The sequence below is a fragment of the Catharus ustulatus genome, chromosome 4 (genome assembly GCF_009819885.2).
Source record: "Catharus ustulatus isolate bCatUst1 chromosome 4, bCatUst1.pri.v2, whole genome shotgun sequence".
Lineage (NCBI taxonomy): Eukaryota > Metazoa > Chordata > Aves > Passeriformes > Turdidae > Catharus > Catharus ustulatus.
In genome coordinates, this window is record NC_046224.1 from 51,901,505 (window position 1) to 51,924,938 (window position 23,434).

A 23,434-nucleotide genomic window follows, 5' to 3' on the forward strand; every position below is an offset into this window, starting at 1 on the left:
CGCGGGCGGCGCGGGGGCGGGGCCGGGTGATGACGTGAGGCGGCGGCGCACACGGCCGTCCCTTTCCTTTCCTGTGGGCCGCGGTGGAGGAGCGCCATGAAGGCGTCGGGCACCGTGAGTGTGGGCCGGGGCCTTGCGGGCGCGGCTGGGGCCGGGAGTGCGGCCAAAGTGGCTGTCGGGAGGGCGGTGGTGGCGGGTTGTAGCGCTCGAGAGTGGCCCATGCGTACCCGAGCGGCGCCGTCTGGCCCGTGAGGCGGCGAGCGGCCAACATGGCGGCGGTGCCGCTCCCGCCAGGTGCGGACCCAGATCTGCGGGCGGCACCGCGGCGAGTTTGACCCACCCGGCGCAAGGGGCTCTCTCCACTTCTGGATCGAGCTGCCCTCGTTACGTTGTTGCTTCGAGAAGCCGCGGGGCAGGGGCGGCGGTGCTTCCGCAGCTTACTCAGTCTGCGATCCGCCTGTTCTTCGTGTCCCTCTAGCTGCGGGAGTACAAGGTGGTCGGGCGCTGCCTGCCCACGCCGAAATGCACGACTCCTCCTCTGTACCGCATGAGGATCTTCGCGCCGAACCATGTCGTTGCTAAGTCCCGATTCTGGTACTTCGTTTCTCAGCTGAAGAAAATGAAGAAGTCTTCTGGAGAGATTGTTTACTGTGGCCAGGTGAAGAATTGAAAACCTAAAAACATGGGAGGTTCTTACGGAATCCTAGCAGGTGTATGTGGTAGGATGTTACAGGAATCGCAGTAATAGGGTGTGTGGTTGAAATCCACTGATCTTTCAGTTGCTGCGATACGGAGAGGCAACTTTGGTTTTTTAACGTAGTGGTATATGTCCTGTAAACTAAATTTACTTCCTGCTTCAAAATTATGAACTGTGTATTGCTCAGTGTTGCTCTCTTGTTGTTAGACTAGGTTCATTGTGCAATACACATTTTAAGATGCATTTGGACATTCATAACCTTGAGAAAGAGAATGTTTGTGTGCTTACACTCCTCTACCTTGGTACTTCAAGGACACTCTTTAGAGCTGAAATCTTGTATTTTTCTTGGAATTACTAAAGCTCTGTACTCTGAATTATCAAGACATAAATGTTGGTAAGGGAAAAGAGCAAAGAGTTGTTTTTCAACAAAACAGTGGTTTCATTAGAGCTCTGAAATATTTATTCTTATAATTGTGAAATGGTGATAGTACATAATTTCTAACCACTTCTATGTTCTTGTGTAATTCCAGGTGTATGAGAAGTCCCCTCTGCGGGTAAAAAATTTTGGTATTTGGTTGCGCTATGATTCTCGTAGTGGAACCCACAACATGTACAGGGAGTACAGAGATTTGACCACTGCCGGTGCTGTCACTCAGTGCTGTAAGTATATGGAACTGTTTGAGGAGTAAAATAGTAGGATTAAGTGTACAAGCAGAAGATTAAATTTCAAATTAGGCTTAAGACATGTTGACTCAATCCATGGTAAAATAACTGAAACACTGGAAAATTAAAGGAGGGGTTGCCAGGTATTCCATAGATGTTTATCTATTATACATGTGGTATCTGACTTGTTCTCTCTCTTTATACAGTTTCTCTGACTGGAAAACTGACTCCCACTTTTTTTGGGGGTGTCTTTCTACAGTTCTAGTACTGAGTTTTACTGTACAACCTGAGAATTAATTTTCAGGTGCTGTGTGTATTTCCTGCACCGTGCTATTTTAGGATAATTTAATATATTTTCGCACGTCTTGTGAAGAGAGTATTTCAGAGATTATGTGGAATATACTAGCATCTGTCCTTTTTATGGAGTAAGTAAAAAAAAAAACTTGGGAAAAAACCCTATTGTTACTCTTAAGATCTCATTGCCTCGTTTCAGGAAGAATTAATGGTTGTCCTGATTTCAGTCTGTTTTGTGAAGTACTTGAGGGATAGCCAATTTTCCTGGTTCCTGTACTTAGCTCTATCAGTATAGCTGATATTGTTGATGCTTGACTCCAGAGTGTTACAAGCACTACAGATTGCACATAAAAACCCAAAGAATATTGTTCTCAATAATGATATTCTTGTCATGTGTGCAAATATTAAATGTATCTTGTCGCCTTTCAAAAGCTGAAGTGCTGTTGAAAGTGAAATTTAAGGTTCTACATTAATGTGCAATCATTCCTGTTCGTGAACATACTGAAGGATTGCATAAGAGGCCTAGGAACTTTATTTCTCATGATACAGTGACAGGTACTTTATGTTCAAGAATAGTAGTGACAGGTAAGTTTTTAATAGGTGTGTTAGATCTTCATGGGAAATAGTAGTATTTCAACAGGCATACCTTGTGGACCTAGCTATGGATGTGATTTGAAGCCAGTGATTTGCACTGCTGAATAGAGGAATTTTCAGGTAGCCCAAGTAAGATGCTTGCTCCTATTCGGAAAGCCTGATTATGTGGGATGAACATCGATTCATGGTTCTATTGCTGGTCAGTTTCAATAAAAGTTATCCTCAGGTCCTACAGTTACTTGCACTTTCCTTTTGGGAGGGAAAGTGTTTCGAAGTTCAAGTTGTGTCTTTCCAGTAATGATATTTCAGTGTTGATTCTGAATCACAGGATTTTTCTCTTGCAAGAGAGTAAGTAGTCCTGGGTATGTTACTTGTGTCCATGTGTACTTTCTTGAAATTGGACAAGAAGAGTAAGATGGCTCTTCTTGTTGAAGAGTTTACTTAGAACTTACAGGAAGAATTTGCTGATGCTTCTTTGTTTTGTGATATTTGTGCCATGACTTTACATAATAGAAACAGTGATTTTAATTGGAGCTGATAAGAAATTTTACAAATTGTAGATGGCACTACAAATATTCTTGAACAAAAAGGCTGTAAGATTCTTGAACTGAAAATGGAGGAAAATTTGTTTTTAATGAGTTCTGTTGTTCCAGACCGTGATATGGGAGCCCGTCATCGTGCCCGTGCTCACTCTATCCAGATCATGAAGGTTGAGGAAATTGCTGCCAGCAAGTGCCGTAGACCAGCAGTCAAGCAGTTCCATGTAAGTCAGCCAACACTGCAGTGGCCGGTGGACCCTGGTCTAACGTGGGACTGGAAGAGGGGATCTCTCTTGTGTGGTACAGGTCTGCTTTGCAGCCAGAAATAGGGCAGGAACCAAACTTGGGTGCATATGTTCACGATTATGGCATATTATGATTAAGGCTTCTAAGTCCCAATAATGTTATGGTGCAGAAAACATGCCTCTGACTGGCATTACTTTGGAAAAAAGAATGCAAAACTAAGAAATTTCTTAAGTCCTGTGAAGTATATCTTAATTTGTGGATGGATTGCTTTTCTGAGTATAAGTTAGTCAAGCTGAATACAGCTTGGCTGTTCATTCCAAGCTATTTTCTGTTGTTCATCTGATGCCTCAATTAACACAGAGACATTTTTCTTGCAGGATTCCAAAATCAAGTTCCCGCTGCCACACAGAGTTCTGCGTCGCCAGCACAAACCGCGTTTCACCACCAAGAGACCCAATACTTTCTATTAAATGCAAAAACATGTTGTCAACTCTGTGTTGCAATAAAGATCTTATTGGAACCTTTCACTCCTAGTTGTCTTGTGGAGACTGTGTCCTGATAGTCTAGGAGTCCCCATTCCTACTCTTATTTTGGCAGCCTGCTATTCACAACTGTGATTGCCTTGAACAGATGAGTGTTTCAGGTGCTTAAATTACTAAGATATCCTATCAATAAATAAGATTTTAATAACCTACTTGCCAGGTGAGAGAAGTCAGTTGTCGAGCAGCTGTAAAATCCTACATCCATTTTGTCCCTTGGGCACGCTAAGTGAGCAGTTGAGTTCAGGAAGGCAGCTTCTGGTGCATGCCAAACTCGGACTACTCAGCTCTAAGAATAAAGATCTGATAATTGCAGTTAAGCTGCTTCAGCTTTTAAGCATTTGAAGCCAAAATATTGGTTCTAACTGGAACCTTTTCAGGGATGTTACCACTGTGACCTTAAGGATGTGTACAGGAGTGCTTGTGCCTAGAAAAGTGAAGGGCTTTGCAGATTTATCCTTTTATATTAGATTAATGAATGAAAATAATGAAAAGTTTTATATCCCAAATCCTTAGGGTACTTTGCTTACAGTAAGAAGCTTGTAGACACTGTAGTTGAGGTTTATCCTAAAGGTGGTACTTCAATCTGGTGTCCATTTTCAGTGATGGTGTTTCCTAAACAAGGGGCATCAGCTGCTTAAATTAGTACATGGGTCATAGCAGTGTTAAGAGAACTGATGCTGTGTTTTGTCAGATGTCAGCTTAAAAACAGCTGCAGGTGCTGTTAGAGTGCTAGGAACTACCGTGCGGAGAGGAAACTGGAAATGTGTCCTTCCAGCGTTAGCTGGAGCTACCTCTCTCCGGCTGGAGAGGTGATGTCTGTCAGTGCGAGCCGCTCTGCGGAACTCAGACCGATCAGTGTGGCCACAGTGAGCTCCCCTTCCGCAGCCTTGTGCTTCTCAGTGCCTGCACGGAGAATCGGTTCAGGCAACTCGTATGGCTGAAACATGAACTGAAGAAAACGGGATTAGTGTAGGCATTCCACAATCCCCCCCGTCGCAAGGGAGGGAGAAACGATAAACCCAAAGTAACTGGAGGCTCCTGTGGGAGTTAGAGGTGGGAATAAGGGCCTCAGAAAGACCTTGAGGTCTTTTCTAACTGAAAGAACAATTTGGCAGGAAGGTGTGATTCGCGTTACGCTTACAGCACGGAGCGCAGGGCGGAGGCGAGCGGCCGGAGCGCGGGCACACGAACGCGCAGCGCGGGCGCACGCGGCGCTCCCGCGCGCTTCCGCTGCCCCGCCCGTCACGTGATGCTGAGCCCGCCGGTCACGTGCTCCCTCGCGCGGGCGGGCGGGCGCCGGACCCGGAAGTCGCGGCCGCTGCGGAGGCGCCGGGCGGGATGGGGGAGTCGATCCCGCTGGGAGCGCCGGTGCCGGTGGAGCAGGCCGTGCTGGAGACCTTCTTCTCCCACCTGGGCATCTTCTCCTACGACAAGGCCAAGGACAATGTGGAGAAGGAGCGGGAGGCCAACAAGAGCGCGGGGTCCAGTTGGCTGGCGCTGCTGGCCGGGCTGGCGCACCTGGCGGCGGCCGAGAAGGCCTATCACAGCATGACCTTCCTGGGACAGAAGCTAGGTACCGCTCTGGGGAGGGAGGGACCGGCTCGCCCAGCCCGGGGGCCTGCCCCGCGCTGGGCTCCCGGGAGTCCCCCGGCAGCCGCGTTTGCACCCGCGATCCCTGGGCGCCCTGCCTCGGCGGGTGCCTGCGGCTCTGTGCGTCTGAAAGACAAGTGCTGCCTTAGCGTGTACCCGCTGAGAAATGGGCTGTGCCCTCTGTGCTGCCCTTAGAGCGTGAACGAGAGGACAGGTGCTGTGCGGGTGGCACACTGGCTGGTGTGCCAGGTGTGAGGAGAAGCTCATTTATAACACCAGGCGCTGCGTCTGTTCACTGGCCGGCAGGGTACCTACCCACCCTTCCCAAGAATCAGCCAGAGGTGTTTCTCTGTTGAGATCCCTGGCTGAGATATAGGCAAAGATGAGCTTACTGGGGTGACCCAAGCGTTAAAGCTGTTTCACCTTGTATTGGAGCTGTACATGTGTAAGTATTCGGGGCTGGAGACAGCATTCTAGAAGTTGTCACCCATGCAGATACTGCAGGCTCTCGGGAAGCTTTGGGCACGATCTCTGCTGCTTCGTGTTTTGTCAGTACATGAATAGAAAAATCCCAAACTGGCACAGAATGAGCTTTCCTGATGCTACCCTCTGGGCAAAGCTGCTTATTTTCTTTTTGAACTGCAAATGAGCATGGAAAATGGATCAAAGGATATGAGTCTGATGTATAACGCATTAAACCATGAAGAAAATTCGGCTTTGTTATTTAAGTGATGACTTGGAACTATTTATAAGAAAATCTTTACAGCCAAAACTCTATCTATAAGGCTGACTCTAAAGAGTGCATATGGTGATTGCAGAAGGGATAAAGGTGCCAACAGAAGGGGCAAAGTTTTGTGTATTTATTTACTTCATACAACTGCAGTAGATGATTCTTCCTCCTGCCTATGCCCGGGAATCTACTCATGTGTTAAATTGGGAACCGTTTCACTATGATAGTCAGTTCTCTACCTTTCTACCTCAAATGTCAATGGTCAGCTTTGAACATTATATGTGTAAAAGGAACGTGGAAAGAGCTATCCAGCATTACAAAATTTATAAGCATTTTCAAAGTCGCACCTGAATTTAAAAGATTCAGACTCAATCCCTGTGGTCTTTGGTGAGCTGCAGCCGTTGACTGCCAGAATGGCAATTAGGTATTCTGTAAATAGAAATTATGAAATAAGGCTAGTACATTTGTACAGTGTTCTGTAATATCAAAGTTAAGTATCTTTTACTTTACTGCTGTCTTCTTTTCTTTTTTAAATTCCCCGTAGTAGAAGGGAGCACAGATGATTTCTTGTTCTCCCACCCGCCTTCCAAGTTTTAGTTATCAATTAACTTGCACTGTGGTGTCACTGGGATAAAGTGTGGTTGTTTTCCCTTTGAATTCTGGTTTCTATTGAGATTGTGTAGGAACTAGAAACATTAGATTTGTACACACAGATTGAACACATGGTTCCCATTTAAAGGTTGCTTTGTGAATTTGAGTGGTTCATGACTGAAGAGGGGTCGTTAAGGGAATTTCTGGAAAACATCTAGAGTTATTAATAGGAATTGAGGCTATTAAAATTTGATCACTCAAGTCTTGATGACTTAATTCTTCTGACTTCCACAGATAACAGTATTTCCAGGTCATGTATCATAGCAGTAAATTTAACTGAAACCTGGGTTTCTTAAAAGTCCTGTCATAACTGAGGCAACTGCGAAGGAGTTACTGTTTTGCAGCAGCCATTGACTGCTGAGACATGAAGTGGGACAAATGTAGCTTGCATGAAATGACATTAAGTCTTTCTGAGCATATGCTCTGTAATTCAGTTACTTGCAGAATAAAACACTGAAATTTGTTTCTTTGTTAAGAGAAGTACTGTAATTAAACAATAGTTACAAACAACTACGTATATAATTACAAGAATTTTCCAGTGTTGCTGTCTATCTTTGCTGTCCCTGGATTTTGGTAATACCTCCGTATTTATCTGAACAGGTGGTCAGTCATTCTTCAGCCGAAAGGACTCCATCCGAACCATCTACACATCTCTGCATAATGAGCTGAAGAAGGTGGTGGCGACGGGTCACAATGCACTAGGAGGAACAGCTCCTCACTTGGAAGAGCTGCTTTCTCACCTGTCTGAACAGCTCTGTTTTTTTGTTCAGGCTCGGATGGAAATTGCTGACTTCTATGAAAAAATGTACACGCTCAGCACCCAAAAGTTCATTAACTCTGAGGAACTGGTAAACATTTTGGAATCCATCTTAAAGAAATACAGTTCAAGGTCAGTCCTTCTTTGCTGGCAGTATGTGTTCAAACACGTGATCTGTAATACCTGATGTTGAAGTTCAAAGCAAACCTAAAGACTTTGCTGTCCTTTGACTGCTGAGCAGCACAGTCCCTTCACAAGTTCATGTGTGAAATCTGTGTTGGCCAGCAGCATCAGATGCACGAAGATTCTCCAAAAGAAGAAAAATAACAAAGGGAGTCTGCTCATGGTGTACTAGGAGCCTTCTTCCCTGTGCCTTAATTAATGCTTAGCATGTTCATTTTCAGGAGAGAGGAAGAGTGATTTTCCTTTTATAAAATGCAAGGCTTCTTGAACTTTTTCTTTGGCAGGGGAGAGGAAACAAGCCTTCATTTCATGTGGACTTCAGTAAAGGTGACATAAATAAAGCAAACACTTGTGTGACAATCTTACTTTTTAGTAAGAATATATGTCTGCTTAGATCTAAAAGCTGCACCACAACTGTCTGGCCTAGCTGGGAGGGCTTTATGGTGCTGTGTTGCCACTTTTCTCCAGAGGTCTTGGAGCCAGTAGGAGGAGTACCTCTGAGTCTTTGGTCCTTGCTGTTACAAAAATCCTGGGATGTTTCTAAATGAGGGTAGGATGAATTTTTCACGTCTAACTTATGTGCCTTGAAAGTTATAGCAGTTTAAAAGAGAGTTTTCGAATGCTTGTCAACACACTCAAATTCTGCTTCTTCATTTTAAACCAAAAAAGATAACCATTGGAGGAAGTTAACTGTGAGATGTGATTGAATTTCTTTAAATCGTTGTGAGTGAAATAGTGTCTAAGAAGACTTTTGGGGAGAATATTCATAGGTCTTACTTTTTTCAGTTATGATTTTTATAGTGTTCCCCTAGGAAAAATAAAAATAATTCAGTGCTTTCTGATATTCCAAATGGAAGCACTTCAGCTGATTCCCTTATTTTTTGGGGGGATACCTTTTGCAAATTGTTATGCAATTTTGCAAGTTGAAAATCAAAACTAGTCTATAGTAGTCTTAGTAGAGACGTTTTGCAATTCCAATAAAGCCCTGAAACTTAGATATATTTCCCTTGGTGTGATAAACTTTAATGCATGAAGGGAAGTAAGTTTAGGAGTTTGGCTGTTTTTGTTGTTGGCATTTTTTTGTTTGGTTTTTTTTCCTTGAATAGTTGATTTCTCTTGTATGCTAGCAACTGTCATGTGATCCGAGCATGTACTGAATCAACAGCACTGTTAAAAATCTGACAACTGAAATTCTTACTTTGATGACGTGATTGGAGACTATACCTGCATACAAAATGTTTTGTTATGCTATATAAATAAATTTCACAGATACATTTGTACTTCTAAGGCATTGTATGTTGCATAATATGTTTATATAATATATATTATGTAATTATATATATTATAACATCTTGAAAAAAATAAGTAATGTCTCCCTGGAAAAAATACTGATGATCTTGCTTTGGGTTAACAAGCAGTCTTTAAGATGGAGACAATCTAAGATGCTGTCAGAACTAATTCAGTGGCTGCAGTGTGCTCCTCCCCAGTGATGTTCAGAATATTTCTGAAAAAAAATGGGTATAATGATACATTCCTTTAGTCCTTCCTTTTAGTTTCTTTGTATCTCAAATCAGTTTCTGGGATATGTTATGTTGATATATACTGGCTGCAAGGCATTTCTGCTTTACAGGTAAAAGATCAAATAACTTCATCTTTACCCAGCCTCTTCCCTCTGTCAATGTAATCCTCGATTGTAACTGAGGATGTGTGCCATTATTCCAGCCAGCAGTGCTAAGGGTGGACAGATGTGCATTTTTTAAGTAGGTTCTGGCCTTGGTTAGTTTCCTTTACCTGTGAAAATAGCTGGTCAGATAATGTAGGGGAAATACCTGGTTGCTGGTAAAGGAATAGCAGAACTGGCTGTTAACAAGACATATTGTTGTATCTGAAATACCATTAATTCCTGAGCAGTTTAAAGCTATTTTGTTACTATTTTATTACTACTTATTGCTGACGTATACACGGTCAGTACTCGACATTTCCCTTTCATTTTTCTCTATAATACATCTGGAGAAGTAACTTCTGAAAGTTTTAACTGTTGGTTTGGGTGGGATCTTAAATAATTAAAGCAGCATCAGAAGCAGGATCCTTTAAAAGCTTATTATAAAATGAATAAGTAACTATAACACCTATTTTGATATAATAATTTTTAAATGTTTAATGTTTTTTATCTAGTAGTGTTGTGTAATATGTGCATGAATGTGTGATCTCTGGAAGGAAATAAGAAGAAAATATGGCTTCTTCACAGTCTGCAAAACAAAACTACCATTCCACTGTTTTCAGGAATGATTAGGAGGGAAAAAATCAAGTTTCCAATGTATTTTTAAGTTTTTGACACTCTGGCTTACGAAATATTGTAAAAACTTGTATGTTTTACATGAGACTGAGCTCAGTTGGATGCTTCTATGTTACAAATCCTTGTTACAGCAGATACACTTAGTACATAACTCATCAGTTTATTCTGCAATCCTATCAAGCTTCTCAGCTGTGGCTGAGGTGTGTATTTTTGGATTAAAACAGTTTAGCAAATGCTGCTGGACAGTGAAGCATTAGGAAAGCCATGAAGCAAAGTAGAAGTGGGAAGCTGTATGTCAGAATGTTAATCCAGGAGACTTTGGCAGTGCTGCCTTAATAAGGATTTTTAAATTTATTTTAAGATTGAAGAAAATTTTCTTGGTCTGACGGCAAATGGGTTTAAACCACTGTGCAGTGTATCATTTGATGGGACTGCAACAAATAATGTTGCATAATGCTTTTTGTACCCTCTTAAAATACATGGCAACAAAACTGGTTTTCTGGTGAATACCAAAACCATTGGAGATATTTAATCTTGATTGCTAGAAATTATTTTTAGTTGACTCTTGTTTGTTCAAAGAAATGTAAGTATGCTGTGGACTTATCAACCCACCAGAGTGGCCAGTAAACACTGGGTCTCTGCTATGGATTGACCTGAGGGTTGTTGACATGTGCTGTGTGCAGAAGGTGCCTGGTCACCCACCCAGGCTGGTTTGCCCAACATGGTGCATCAGCTGGTTTATGTTATTCTTAATTTCATTTGCTTCAAATAAATTTGGTCTTCATCTTAAAAACAAGTTCTTGCAAAATACAAATTGTGGCTTCCAAAAAAAAAAAAAGAGATGCTTACAGATCAGTTATAAAAGTCAGACATTTCTCACAAGCCCAAGGAAAAGTAGTGGAGAGGGCATGAAAAGCCTAACATTTTCATTCTCTCTTCTGGTCTACAGGAAAATGAAGTATTTTGGTCTTGAACCAACTGTTTCCAAAACCAGTTGTATTTGTTGTTTTCTAGAAATTGACAGGAATAATGACATTGCTTTAGTTGTAAAAGTTGGAAAAATTCTGTATAAACTTAATTGTTTTAAACCAATAACAGGGCCCAAGATATTTTTCTGAAGTAAGACAATAAATCTGTCATTATTTAAATTGAAACCTCATAAAGTCTTGCCTTTGAACTGTTTATTGTTCTTTATAAGAGACCTCTTTGAATCCTAAATATTAGTGAAGGAACACATTTACTAAAAACGCCACTTCTTTCTAAAGTTATATATTTTACATTGCAGTTTTTCACTGTTTCAATTAAGTATGTTATTGATGATATAAATTTGCAAATAATTTGAGTATCATGGGAAGAGAGGTAGACTGCATCTGTGTATTTTCTAAACGTCGGGGAAAAAAGTGAGAAGAGAAGGAGTTAATTGTGGTTCCAAAAAGCAAAACGAAACTCAGCTTGGCTTCCTCATAGCCCCTCTATGAGAACAACAGATTTATAACATAATTCCTGTGATTTATTTAACTTAATGTCTTACTGTTATTCCAGAACTGTCAAGACATATATTACTGCCAGAAGAGATTTTAAATTGGAACAAGATCACCTAAATTTAAAAAGAAATGGTGTTATAGTAGTTCATGGATTAAGATAAACTCTGTTCTTGAACTGATGAAATATAACTCCCCTACTTAGATAGGGAAATGTCTGACAGGTGGTTTTTTTTTTTGGTCAGATGTGAAGTCCTGTTTGTTCATGAAAATATTTTCCCTAATTATGTAAAAAACCCTGTTCTTTAAGTTAAGAATATTATTTTTTGTTTCCACTTTTCTCTGCTTTGATGTTTGATATGTTGTCTCTTAACTGGCAAATGATATCTGATTATTTCACTGTTATGTACAGCAGTTCTCATGTCTTGACTAATGTTATGTTTTCTAGATTTCATCATCCAATCCTCAGTCCTCTTGAAAGCAGTTTCCAGCTGGAGGTAGATGTGCTTTTACACCTCTTAAAGGCTCAGGCTCAGATCTCAGAGTGGAAGTTCCTTCCATCCCTGGTCAACTTGCACAGTGCTCACACAAAGCTACAGACTTGGGGCCAAATTTTTGAGAAACAGCGGGAGACCAAGAAGCACCTGTTTGGAGGGCAGTCTCAAAAGGCTGTGCAACCTCCACACCTCTTCCTCTGGCTCATGAAACTCAAAAACATTCTCCTTGCCAAGTTTAGCTTTTACTTTCATGAGGCCCTGAGTCGACAGACAACAGCATCTGAAATGAAAACTTTGACTGCTAAAACAAATCCTGATTACTTTGGGAAAATTTCCAGCTTCATCCGGAAGTATGATGCTGTCAATGTTTCCTTAATTTTTGACAATCGTGGATCAGAGAGTTTTCAGGGACATGGTTATCATCATCCCCATTCGTACAGGGAAGCCCCCAAAGGAGTGGATCAGTATCCTGCAGTGGTGTCTCTGCCCAGTGACAGGCCTGTTATGCACTGGCCCAATGTGATCATGATTATGACTGACAGAACCTCTGACCTCAACAGTTTGGAGAAGGTTGTTCACTTCTACGATGACAAAGTCCAAAGCACCTACTTTCTGACTCGCCCGGAACCTCACTTTACCATTGTAGTTATTTTTGAGTCCAAGAAGTCAGAAAGGGACTATCATTTCATTTCTTTTCTCAATGAAATTTCACATTCCCTTAAGAACTCCAAAGCTTTTGCCAGCTTGAAACCTGGATCCAAAGGGTGAAGTACAATCTGCTAAAAAGTTGTTGAGGCGCTATGCCAGCCTTGAGGGAGCTTAGCTTTCAAAGTTACATAAATTTGTGATTCTCAGAGTCTAATTGAAAAGGAACCATTTTTTTAAAATGTTGTAAGTTTGTTTTTTTGTTTTTTTTTTTAACTGACAGACACTTGAAGAAAAGTATTTTTGGGCAGTACTCAGTGGGACAACTTAATTGTAGGGAGGTAAAGGTCCACTGTGGGGTTTTTTTGGTGTGGTTTTCAATTTCCAATATGATTTATTTTTTTAGTCCACAGTTTTGTTGCCTGTATCAGAAAGGAATATATGCACTTTATCATAGTCTGATCATTGACTGTCTTCTACAGAGTTTATTGAAAATGTGGTGAAGATGGAAGATATTACCTTTTCAGAAAACTGCATTGTCTGACAGGAATGATTTCTGGGAACTAAACACTGATGCAAGGGAATATTTTAAAAAATGAACCTGCAAAGACACATTTTAAATAAAAAGATGAGAATCAGAAAAGTCCCTATTGTTAATTATAATTTAGTTTCCAAATAGTTTAAAATTGTAATTGAGGTTAATCACTGGTAGTCTGTTTTAAAGGCCCTGTGTTATAAAGCTTGGTCATTGCTTCAGGACTTGGGCTGCAGCAAGAAAAGCTGCAGCATGGCCTGGAAGGCTCTTATTCTCTGGAGTGCTGTGACAGTGTGGGCCCAGTCTTGGCTCAGACTAACTGGAGCAGACAAGCTCAATTTGGGCAGGTGTTCTAGAAGGAACAGCTCCATGGAAAAAGCACCAAGGCTCTTTTAAATTTGTGCTTTGGTCTGGCTAACTTAAGAAAAAAACATGGCAGTAAAAAATACCCTTTCTAAATGATTTATTGTCTAATATGCTGTTAGTGTCAACTAGATTTGTTTTCAGGTTTTTATAACAATTTTTTCTCTCTGTTTGGTTTTAAATAAGCCAAAATTAAGTTTTAATTAAGCCAAAACACTTTGGGGATTTGGATTTAAATATATAGCCTATGCAGTACGTTTACCTCATTATTTCACCACTTCTAGGCTGCAGGGTTGGAAAAATTATGTTTTCTAGTTACCCCGAAAGTGCTTTAATTTGGAAATCAGGGTTTCCAAATACAATAAAGGGGTCAATTAGGCTGTGCCTCTAGCCTTACATTGCAGGATTCTTCTGACTGTTAGCTATGCAGTTGTGCACGCACTTTCACGGGGGTTCAGGAAAACTGATGTGCACTGAAGTGTAGTAAAGTAAGGTCATTTGTTGACACTGTGTCATGTATAATAACACAGGTTGGTTTTAAAAGGGAGTTTAAGTGAAAATCTTTGTTTCTGTTAAGATTGAACTATTAAAGATACTTTGGCAAATGTGTCTTTTAATGATTCCCTTTCTCTCCCACAGAAGGTTGTGGTAACTTGTCTTGCCTCTCTGCAAATGCTGACTTTTTACAATCATATAAGCACGTTCTTGAAATACAAACTTTGACATTTCACTTTGTGCCAAATGGAACCTTCCATGCTTTGCTCTAACTGTGTGTAGCCTGTTTTGATTATCTGTGCTACTGCTTTTTACCTGAAGTCTTGGTCTGACTGCAGCCACCGCTTGAAAAAGCTCAGTCTGTTCTTTGCCACTAGAAATTAACAGGGATTGCAAATACACCAGCGGCTGGTGGGCACCTGTTTTTGTAAGAATGTTACCCTTTGCAGCTTGAATTGCATTTTAACAGGACAAAATTGCAAATGACAGTACTCAGAGAGTTTGTTTGCTTCCCTCTGTGGGACGGTGACCTTGTAATAACTTGTAGTTTTGACTTCCTTAGCCTGAGTAACACAAAAGAAACTGTTGCCAGAACTGATTCCCAGTCTTCAGCAGTGTAAATAAAGTGTTGTACAAAATCTGTCTGTCTGTACATTACTTCCCTGTCATAGTATCTGTGGGAAGCGGGAGAGAAAACTGGAGGAAGAAACTGTGTGTGATACAAACTTCATTTCTGAGTTGCAAGGGAGGAGTTGGAAGAGGTGGACAGGAAATCTGTTGCCCTTTGAAGCAGACCTGCAGCTTTTACCAGTTGCTGAAATGGCTGGAGGCTCTTCCCAGGGAGGTGACTGTTCAGCAGACTTGGTAGCTCACATCACACGTGTCATTGTTCTTGGCAAATGGTGTCTCACAAGGGAAGGGATACTGGGTGATGTTTCTGTGCGAGAGGAGGTGTTTTGCTGCAGTTTTTTATTCAGAGGATCTCGGGGAAGCAATCACAGGAGCCTTGTGGCTTGTGGGTAAGAATTTCTGAATATTTCCATTGATGAAGAACCAAAGAGAGCTGTAACCATTACTCTTGTGGTGTGTGATGGGAGGGAATGGGAGAAACTTGCAGGCAAAGGGTAGAAAGAATTGGGTGCTAGAGAAACTTGTGGGGCTGTCTCTGAGTCCTGTCCCTGTGGCTCTCCTTGAAAGATCCCAGCTTTAAATTAATATAACATGGGAAGCAGAAAACTCTGGCCGTAGGAAGTGGCTTGGATGAAGACAGGTGAAGCTGAAGAGAGGTGACATACAATCAATATGAAACAGTGTTGCAGAGTTGAGGTGTGCTGTGACCAAAAAAAGTGGAGGGAGTGTGAGCATGTGGAATGAATGGATATTTATAGATTTGTCAGATCTGTGAAGACTCATGGCATAGTTGCTTATTTGATGCTTCATGGAGTTATGTTTTAAATTAAAAATGAGGTAATGGGGAGACTGCATTGGGTTCAAACTGGAAGATTAGATATGTGGAAGAAATTCTTTGCTGGGAGTATGGTGAGACATTGGAACAGGCTGTCCAAAGAAGCTGTGGTTGCCCCATTCCTGGCCAGGTTGGATGGGGCTTGGAGCAACCTAGTCTAGTGGAATGTGTCTCCAGCCCTGGCAGGGAATTGAATGTAGATGGTCTTTAAGATCCCTTTTAGCCCCAGCTGTTCTGTGATTCTGTATCTGTGATGTAAAACTGCCTAGGCCAGAAATGAAAACCTGCATAATTAAGCAAGGGGGGCAGCATATCTGTGGAGTAAGTACAGGTGACCAGAAAACTGGAAAAAACAGTAACTGGAAAAACATATATTCATTACTAACTCCAGTATTAGAAAGCTTGATCAGTGTCTTTACTATAAGAACTGGACAGCAAATAGACTTTTGCTGAACTGGATGATACCAGCTTTTCCTCTACACCAATTTAGCTAAGATTAAATGTGCTAATGTACGTTTAAAGTCATGTATAAATGACTGCTTTAAATGCAAGATGGGAAGATACTTATGATAGCATACTGAAAGCCATTGCTTCCAGACATACTTAAACATTTTTAAAACAGGTACTGAGATTTGATATTCCCAGTGCCATTCAGATTGCTTAGAATAGCAGTGTTGAAGCTTATCTCGTAGCAAATTTCATGTACCTCATCACTTGCTTGAGTCCATGAGGATACTGGGGGAATATTTAATTTATTGTCCTTTGCCTGCAGGTGATTTTGACAGCAAATGTATTCTAAGAAGTCTCAGACATTTTATATTCATGTTTTGTAAGCTGTTTTCTTTTGCATGTGGTATTCAGGTTTTTTCTTGAATAAGACATTATTTTATTTCTCCTCCCTTTGCATAAAGGCAGTGCAGGGAATGGAAACGAATATATTTTGTATTGTGCTGCAAAGGACTGCAAAAAATGCATAATGCATATGATGAATAATATCCAGGCTTTAATGATCTAAAAGTAATGGAAGCTCCTGATATCTGTTTGAATGCTTAGTGTTTATCTAATCCACTAAAAAAAAATATTTTCACAGTAGCAGAAAGTAATTTTATGGCACCAACACAGTTCATCACTGCTCTGGTCCACCCTTCATATATGAGCCTTTTGAGACATTTGTGATCATTCTAGTGGTAGCTTTTTGACATCATTTATCTGAGGCTTCTTTGTGTATGTGCTTCAGATCAGCCTGCTGCCGCCTTTGGCTGGACTGGTCCCAGTCTTCTCATAACCAAGCTTTGCTTGAGAAAATCAGCAGTGTGCTATAATTCATTCCTCAAGTCCTGTTTATTTGGCCCACTGCCTACAACCCCTCATCTTGCAGAAGATAGGATGTCACACGGCGTGGCTGCTCCTGGGCTTCTTTCTGGTGAGCTCTGTGGTAGCTTCCAGAGCTGCTGGCACTAAGCTGACTTAGTTGGCTGGAAAGTTTGGCGTTTCTGCTCTGTTTGCTGCTTTTTGCTCCTGTTTTCAGACTTGCAGAGATGTAAGCCAGCTGTGTCCAGGTGGGCGCAGCAGATGCCAAGCACTGCTTATTTGCTTGGGCTCTGCCTGAGCCTCAAGAGCAGTAGGTCAGTGTTGTGTCCACAGGAACAGCAGGGATGGCCTTTGGGCTGCAGGTGTGCAAAGGTGGGAGCTGTTTACTGGGAAAAGCAGAGGAGGCTCTGGAAATGAAAGTGCAAAGTACAGCAATAGTATAATGCTTTGCATTATATAGGCAAATTATTAGACCTGGCAAAAACATTATACAGGTCAAATGCAAGATGGAGCTGGACTCTGATTTAATGTTAGCAGAGGACTGATTTAAACATAAAAGTCTCCTTTGGAGGATAGAGGTAACAGGTTTTTGCCATTAAATTGCTTTAAGTACTCAATAAAAAGCTGCTTCTTTCCCTCTCTGGTGCATGCATGCACTCAGCACATGGCCTGACTTACTCTGATCATTGCTATGGAGCTTTTCTGGGGGAGTTTGTATATTTGAGTACAGCTGTCTCTTAACTTTCAACCTGGTGTTACAGCCTCTGGGCTTGTGGTAGGGTAGCAGAGTTCTTCACCTTGCAGCTGGGACCTGGCTGTGCAGCTCTGGGAAGACAGGCAGGGAGAAAAGAGACACAGAAGGGCTGCATTGCAGATGGACTGTGAACGGAAGATATTTGTTGGCCTCTCTGCATTGCTGGCCTAATTTCACAGGAATCTAGCTAAATTTTATTTGCTGAAAAAGCTGTGCTAGACCCCACTTGTAGTTGCAGCTGCTTGTTGTATGTGACTACTTTAAAATAACGATACCCTTTCTAGGAGGGTGGTGTTCCATCTTTAGGTACCGGCAGTCTTGGCAAAGCAGCTGATTTGGGGCAGATGATTAAGACAAGCTTTGTGATATCCTGTTATTACCTGGGATATGCTGCTACAACACTACAAGCTCACATCTGAAGCTTCAGAGCAGTGAAATACTGTGCTACATTTGTGCAGCTCACAGCTGATAAAATATTTAGTGGCACTAAGTTTTTGGCTCTGATGTATGCATCATTTGCTGTAAAGGAGCTGAGAGGCTTTTTAATGTGTGCAAGTTGAATTCCTCATACCAGACCTATAAGGAGCCAACGTCACCAGGGTCCTGTACTGGGATACATGACCTTCAAGAATTGTAAGGTTCCTGTGGGAAGGATGATGTGATCCTTGGCAAAATGAGGGCCAGGGCCAGTGAGAGATCTGAGGTTAGGCTGGGGGTGTCCCTATTAAAGTGAATTCCCAGCCTTTGATTTTGTCTTGGAGTTAGTTCTCTCAGGGAATCCAGGCAGAGGGAATTGGCTCCCACAGTGTGGAACAGCCTGATGGTCTCTTAAACATTTCAGTAAAATGTCATACCATTATCAATGTTGGCTTTGACCAGGGGAATCCAAGTCAACCTCTCCCTATTCTGTGTGGTTACACAGCTGTTCAGCAGAGCCTCCAGGTATTTCCTCTGCTTTCTCAGGTGAGGAATAATATTCCTCTCCCTGGCCCTGGATAATTCTCTTGGCAGATGGGGGAGGAAAGGTTAAATTGTCTGAAGAGGAAAAGCTCATCTGCTTTCTGGGTGGGTGCAGCCCAGAACTGTGCAGCCATCACTGTGAACAGTGGCCAAAGGGCCACTCCACTTTCAGCAGATCAGTGGTGGCTGCTGCAGCCTGAAGCTACAGGCTCTCCCAGTGCAGCTGCTGGGTCTGGTTCTTCTGGGATTGGGAGTGATGCTTCACCAAGGACTGCCTATGACTGCCTGAGACCTCCATAGCACCTAGAGATGAAAGTCTGGGAAGACAACTTGAAGAGTGAAAACTTGAGTTATAATACCTCACATGCCTTTATGTGGGGGTTCTGCATTAGACTTGTAGTAGGAGAGCTGAGGCTGCTTTTGCCTCCAGCAGTCTGAGAGATGCCAGCACTTGTCAGGGGGAATGGGGTGAGAGATTGGGAGTACTAACAGGTTTTGCTTTCTGCTTTTAATCCCATGATGCAAATCTGCCCAAACTATTTTGAAAAGTTGACAGATTAAGTCCCATTCTAGGTGTGGAGCTCGTCTGAGTGAAGTGCCTGGAGCTCTACTGAATGCAAGATGTGTAAGCCAAATAAAAGCTGCCTTTCCTTTCTCATCATGCATCCCTGTTTGCAAAGAGCAAGAGCAAGTTACTTTCAAGTGTCATTGGTTAATAGCTTTTTGGGAAAAACCTGATCCTCATTTATTGTTACAGAAGCAGGGAATTAGTGCAAGGTATCAAGTCTCCACCTCACCCTCCTATGCAATTTAGCTACCATTTTGCCTGTAAATTCAATAGAATTGGATGTAGCCAATCAGCCATCTCCACGATGAAGTTACGCTGTGTGCTCAGGCTGGCTTTGCTTGCAGGACTTCAAAATTTTGTGCCCAAAGTTTTCCCAGCACAAGAGTTGCCTTAAGCTGGCTGACCTGACCTGCTGACTGTACATTGCAGCGAGAAAAGGAGGAGGCAAATGTCTGAAGCTGTGTGTTACTCTTTATCAAGTATAGAAATAAATGGGTATAAATTCTGCTCCAACCTAATGGGATTTGTGTCACTATCTAATTTTTCTCATTATCTCTGTAGAGTGAAATGATATCCTAAATCCTTATCCCAGAGAACGTAAAGCTCTCAATATCTAAATATGCTGTGGGTGCCTCAGGTTCACGTCTGCTTAGGACTGATTTGTTAAAATAATGGCTTCTAAGTTAGGAATCGCTCATTCTAGTTGTTTCTATCTGAAATTGTCAGAGAATGGTTAAAAAGTCCCACCACCACCTTATTGATGAATTTTAATATGTTCAAAAAGGAAGTGCAAGTTGAGAGATGGAGCAATCACAACCTCTTGATACATCTACCTTTAAAGCTGTCAAAGAAAATATCTTCAGGGGGCTAAAATAATAATATATTGAAACTATGAGGCTCATACTTCAGAGTGTATTTTGTTCACAAAACACTGAGGAATTAATCTATCTGGAATATTAGTCTGCAAATGTGCATTAAAGGGACTTTATTATTTTATGCTTTTCATGGTAGCATGTTCTTAAGCAGTTGTTTTTATAAGCTATGTTTGAAATGAGCCAGATACAGCTTTTCCCCAAGCTGTGGAGATTCAGAGACTGCAGAGTGTGGACTTTAAATTCAGTGCAGGTCAATAGAATCCTGTTTGCAATTTTTGTACCATTTCTTAATGCATATGATTGATATGTTAAAGCACATTTTTGCTTCGGTAAAGGAGAAAAAGTGCCACTAGAGGGTGGTATTATTACAAAAAGAAAAAAGTAATTAGGAATCTGTTTCCAGAATAAAATAATTTACACTCTCCTCCTACACATTTATAAACATGGGATAGCTTTTACTATTCTAGTCAGATTTGTTTGAGTCTTGCTGGCTTTTTCCCCATAGAGTGATTTGTAGTTCTGTTTTAGATGTAAACAGCAATAGCAGGTATCTGGTTTCATATCTTTATATATATGAATACTAAAATGGTCTTGTTTCATCTTCTCTGCAAGAAACTTTTTTATCAATTGCCAAAAAAAGCTGTAAAAAAGCTTTTATGATTTTTTTTCTCCTGAAAACTACCCATTCACTTAAACTTGCATTCCAGTTTAGAAAAGATAGAGTAGGTTTTTTCTTTCCGTTTTTTTTTTCTTCTTAGACAGTGAAAAAATGAAAAAAATTATTGTTTACCAAGGCTGTGCAGTATGATCTCTAAAGGCCTCATATAGGGAGCATCAGGCTAGGGTTTTAGCTTCATGCAAAGTAATAGGATTTTGACAGTCTTCTGTGAGAAGAGCTTCTGTGGTATATAAGTATAAATATATATAGCATATCAGTGTGTGTATGTATGTGTGTGTGTGTGTATGGAGTGTGGTACAGGTATGTGCACGTGTTTGGTATCACCATACACCTCTGATAAATGGTTGTACTGTCCCAGCTGAAGCATGGCCAGACCACTGGGCAGTGGAGGCTGAGGGACAGGGACAGGGCACTGCAGGGGCTGGGTGGCTCTGGCCCTGGGGCCCCATGTCCTTTGCTGCTTTGGGGTGTCATAGAACCACAGAATGGTCTGGGATTTGGGGTTGGGAGGGATGTTAAAGATCGTCTGGTTCCAAGCCCCTTCCATGGGCAGAGACTCCTTTCACAAGCCCCACAGGATGAGTTTGGGCACGAGGGCTGGAGGCAAGTGCCTGTGCCACCCCACTGCTGCCCTTGGTCTGGAGGTGGAGGAGTTCTGCCAATGCTACAGCCTGCACCAGCCCCAAAGAGAACCTGCAGGAGGCACAGGAGGAGGAGGAGGGAAATTGGAAGGAACACAAGGGTCAAAGGAGAAGCCAGCAGGACCTTCTCTTCTCCCATGTGTCCCCTGAGAGGAGAGCAAGCCGACTTCATGGCACTTTCAGCATGATCGATCCACCTGCAGCACCTGGGGTGTGGGCTTGCTGTGCCCAGGAGTCAGGTGGGGATGGGGTCCCCAGACAGGGACAAACTCCTCCCAACCTGTTGCATCCTTCTGTGATGAGAGCCAAGCTTGTGCTTCACCCTCTGCCCCCAGACTGCCCCCAGTAATAATTGTATTTATTTTTCCTTCTTTGTTGTTGGAAGGTATCTGGATGTAAGACATTATCTAAGCACAGCCTTTGGGGCTTTGATGTGATCTGAGAGGCATTAGTGTGTGCTTCCCTGCTGCTGTTTTACATCACTGCACGATGCTGCCGGGGGGCAGCGTTGCAGCCTGAGCTGGAGTATTAAAGTGATGCTCACATGGGGTTTGGTGGTGCAGTAAATGCATTCCTGCACCATGACAATGTTGAAATCCTGGCTCTTCAGCGGATTTCAAATTGATATTGCGACTGCTTGCATAGGATGCAAACACAGCAAAGCCACCCTGTGGTGCACTGGATTAATAGCACAGATTTTCAGTGAATCACTGGAAAGATGGAATTTCCTCCTTGCATTTAATCTTAGCCTGATAAATCACTCGGGGTGGGGGAAACCACAAATCCAACAGTAAAATGCATGCAATTAGTGCTCTGATGACGAGATTGACTTGTATTTGGAGAGCTGGCAATGGTGGGGAGCTTGGCTGACAGTGTGGGACTGGGGGAACATGGAAGGAGGTTGGGTTACACTGCAAAAAGGTTGGGGTGGGAGCAGCAGCAGGGCAGAGCTAAGTGCCCTCATGGCTCCTCCTCATTTGCACGCTGGCCATTGAGTGTATGGTTAAGAACTAATAATGCTCAGCCAGTTACTATAGCAATGGTGTGGCACGAGTTGTCATGGTGATGGAGCAGAATTTTTCATCACTTTCCTCCAGGAGGGTGATGGATGCCATTCTGGGAGGCTCTGAACCATTTCCCTCATATGTACAGAAACACTTGCACCTGCTGCACTCAGTGAACCTGCCCTTCATTACCTGGTTTTCCATGTCCTGATGCTACATTTTTCTTTCCCATTTATGAAGTAAAGAATGCTCTGATAAGCCATTAATTGCAAAACCAAACCTGATTACGTGCACTATCATTACACAAGGTGTGTTAATAAAATATAGATCTGACATTGGGGCTGTTCCCAAGCATTTTGTGTGTCTTCTTCATCTCTCTGTCTGCCAATGACACAACTCATTTGGGGGTTAGGCACCCATTTGAGAGAAGTAATTTTAAGCTGATTTGCTTCATATACTCCCATTTAACACAGAAAAAAAAGTATGTTCTGCCTTGGAAATGCATTGTTTTTGCAGTTTTATTAAATTGCCTTTGCTTTCTCTTACTCCTAGGGCTTTAAGAACCATACACCATACAACTAGGCATGAATTCCTCCTTGTCAGGGCCTTTTTCTTATAGGTGATCAACAGGACCAGTGCACTGTATGTAAATGATGCTGCTTTCAATGGTTCTTTCATTAGGAGATCGGGTGTAAGGCCTATTTACCCCTGTAGGAACCAAGAGCACACTTACCAGCTATGCTTCTGCAGTTGTGCAAGAAAGCAACCTCCTAGGCTGCAGAGCACATCCTGCAATTTGATTTTGTAAGGATAAAAATGCATTCAACTTGACTCAGGGTGATGTCTGCTTTAAAAGAACATAATATTCTGTTCATTAGCTGCTATAAAAAATTCTTAAACCTCTCACCACATGTAAGTTTCTGTGCTAAACCATAAAAATGAAGCTTGATAAGTAGCAGTAGTGGTGTTCCACATCAGGGCTTACATGTTGCTTTCATAAACACTGATTTGCAGGCACCAGGAAGTCCAGGAAAGGGGGAATGTGAACTTGGGGTGTACAACCTAATAGCACCAATATCTCATAAGTGGCTCCAATTCCATTTTGTCCTGTACTTTTTTGCAGGTGAGTTTTGGGTGTACCAGCAGAACCGTATTAACTACCAGGGAGCATAGGAACAGTATTAGCTCAGAAGTATCTTGGGATTTGGACCTGTGTAGTGCTGGGTAGGAATCTAGGCTATGCTGGAAGCTGTGTCACTTTGGATTTAGGAAAGTAATCACAGATATGTTTTAAGTCCTTTTTTTCTTTAAAAAGCTCTGATTACTGTGTGCTTCAGCATTCCACTGACATGAGAAGCACCACTGGCTACATGTCCTGG

At 42.1% G+C, this 23,434-nt stretch overlaps 2 protein-coding genes and 1 non-coding gene across 4 annotated transcripts; all 3 read left to right on the top strand.

Moving 5' to 3' along the window:
• The first annotated feature begins 33 nt into the window (after positions 1-33).
• RPL18A (ribosomal protein L18a) lies at positions 34-3,560 on the top strand. The gene is made up of 5 exons (XM_033056840.1): positions 34-114; positions 479-658; positions 1,228-1,357; positions 2,902-3,011; positions 3,411-3,560. The coding sequence occupies exons 1-5, from the start codon at positions 97-99 to the stop codon at positions 3,501-3,503; spliced, it is 531 nt and encodes a 176-aa protein (XP_032912731.1). The 5' UTR covers positions 34-96; the 3' UTR covers positions 3,504-3,560.
• Positions 1,995-2,126, top strand: LOC116996123. The gene has a single exon (XR_004417877.1). It is a non-coding gene; the product is annotated as a small nucleolar RNA SNORA68 (small nucleolar RNA).
• Positions 3,561-4,873: 1,313 nt separating the features above from the next.
• On the top strand, positions 4,874-14,438 carry KICS2 (KICSTOR subunit 2). 2 transcript variants are annotated; one of them, XM_033056842.1, is made up of 4 exons: positions 4,874-5,148; positions 7,147-7,220; positions 7,299-7,435; positions 11,712-14,438. In XM_033056842.1, the coding sequence occupies exons 1-4, from the start codon at positions 4,914-4,916 to the stop codon at positions 12,526-12,528; spliced, it is 1,263 nt and encodes a 420-aa protein (XP_032912733.1). In that variant the 5' UTR covers positions 4,874-4,913; the 3' UTR covers positions 12,529-14,438. The 2 variants fall into 2 exon arrangements, with proteins under 2 accessions (XP_032912733.1, XP_032912732.1); XM_033056841.1 differs by having other exon boundaries at positions 7,147-7,435.
• Positions 14,439-23,434: the final 8,996 nt, after the last annotated feature.

Excerpts from the sequence above, each read along its gene's own strand:
- RPL18A (XM_033056840.1), top strand. Across the intron at positions 659-1,227 it reads AGATTGTTTACTGTGGCCAG|GTGTATGAGAAGTCCCCTCT; the intron begins GTGAAGAATTGA and ends GTGTAATTCCAG. Across the intron at positions 1,358-2,901 it reads CGGTGCTGTCACTCAGTGCT|ACCGTGATATGGGAGCCCGT; the intron begins GTAAGTATATGG and ends CTGTTGTTCCAG.
- KICS2 (XM_033056841.1), top strand. The coding sequence starts at position 4,914 with ATGGGGGAGTCGATCCCGCTGGGAGCGCCGGTGCCGGTGGAGCAGGCC. Across the intron at positions 5,149-7,146 it reads CTTCCTGGGACAGAAGCTAG|GTGGTCAGTCATTCTTCAGC; the intron begins GTACCGCTCTGG and ends TTATCTGAACAG. Across the intron at positions 7,436-11,711 it reads TTAAAGAAATACAGTTCAAG|ATTTCATCATCCAATCCTCA; the intron begins GTCAGTCCTTCT and ends TATGTTTTCTAG.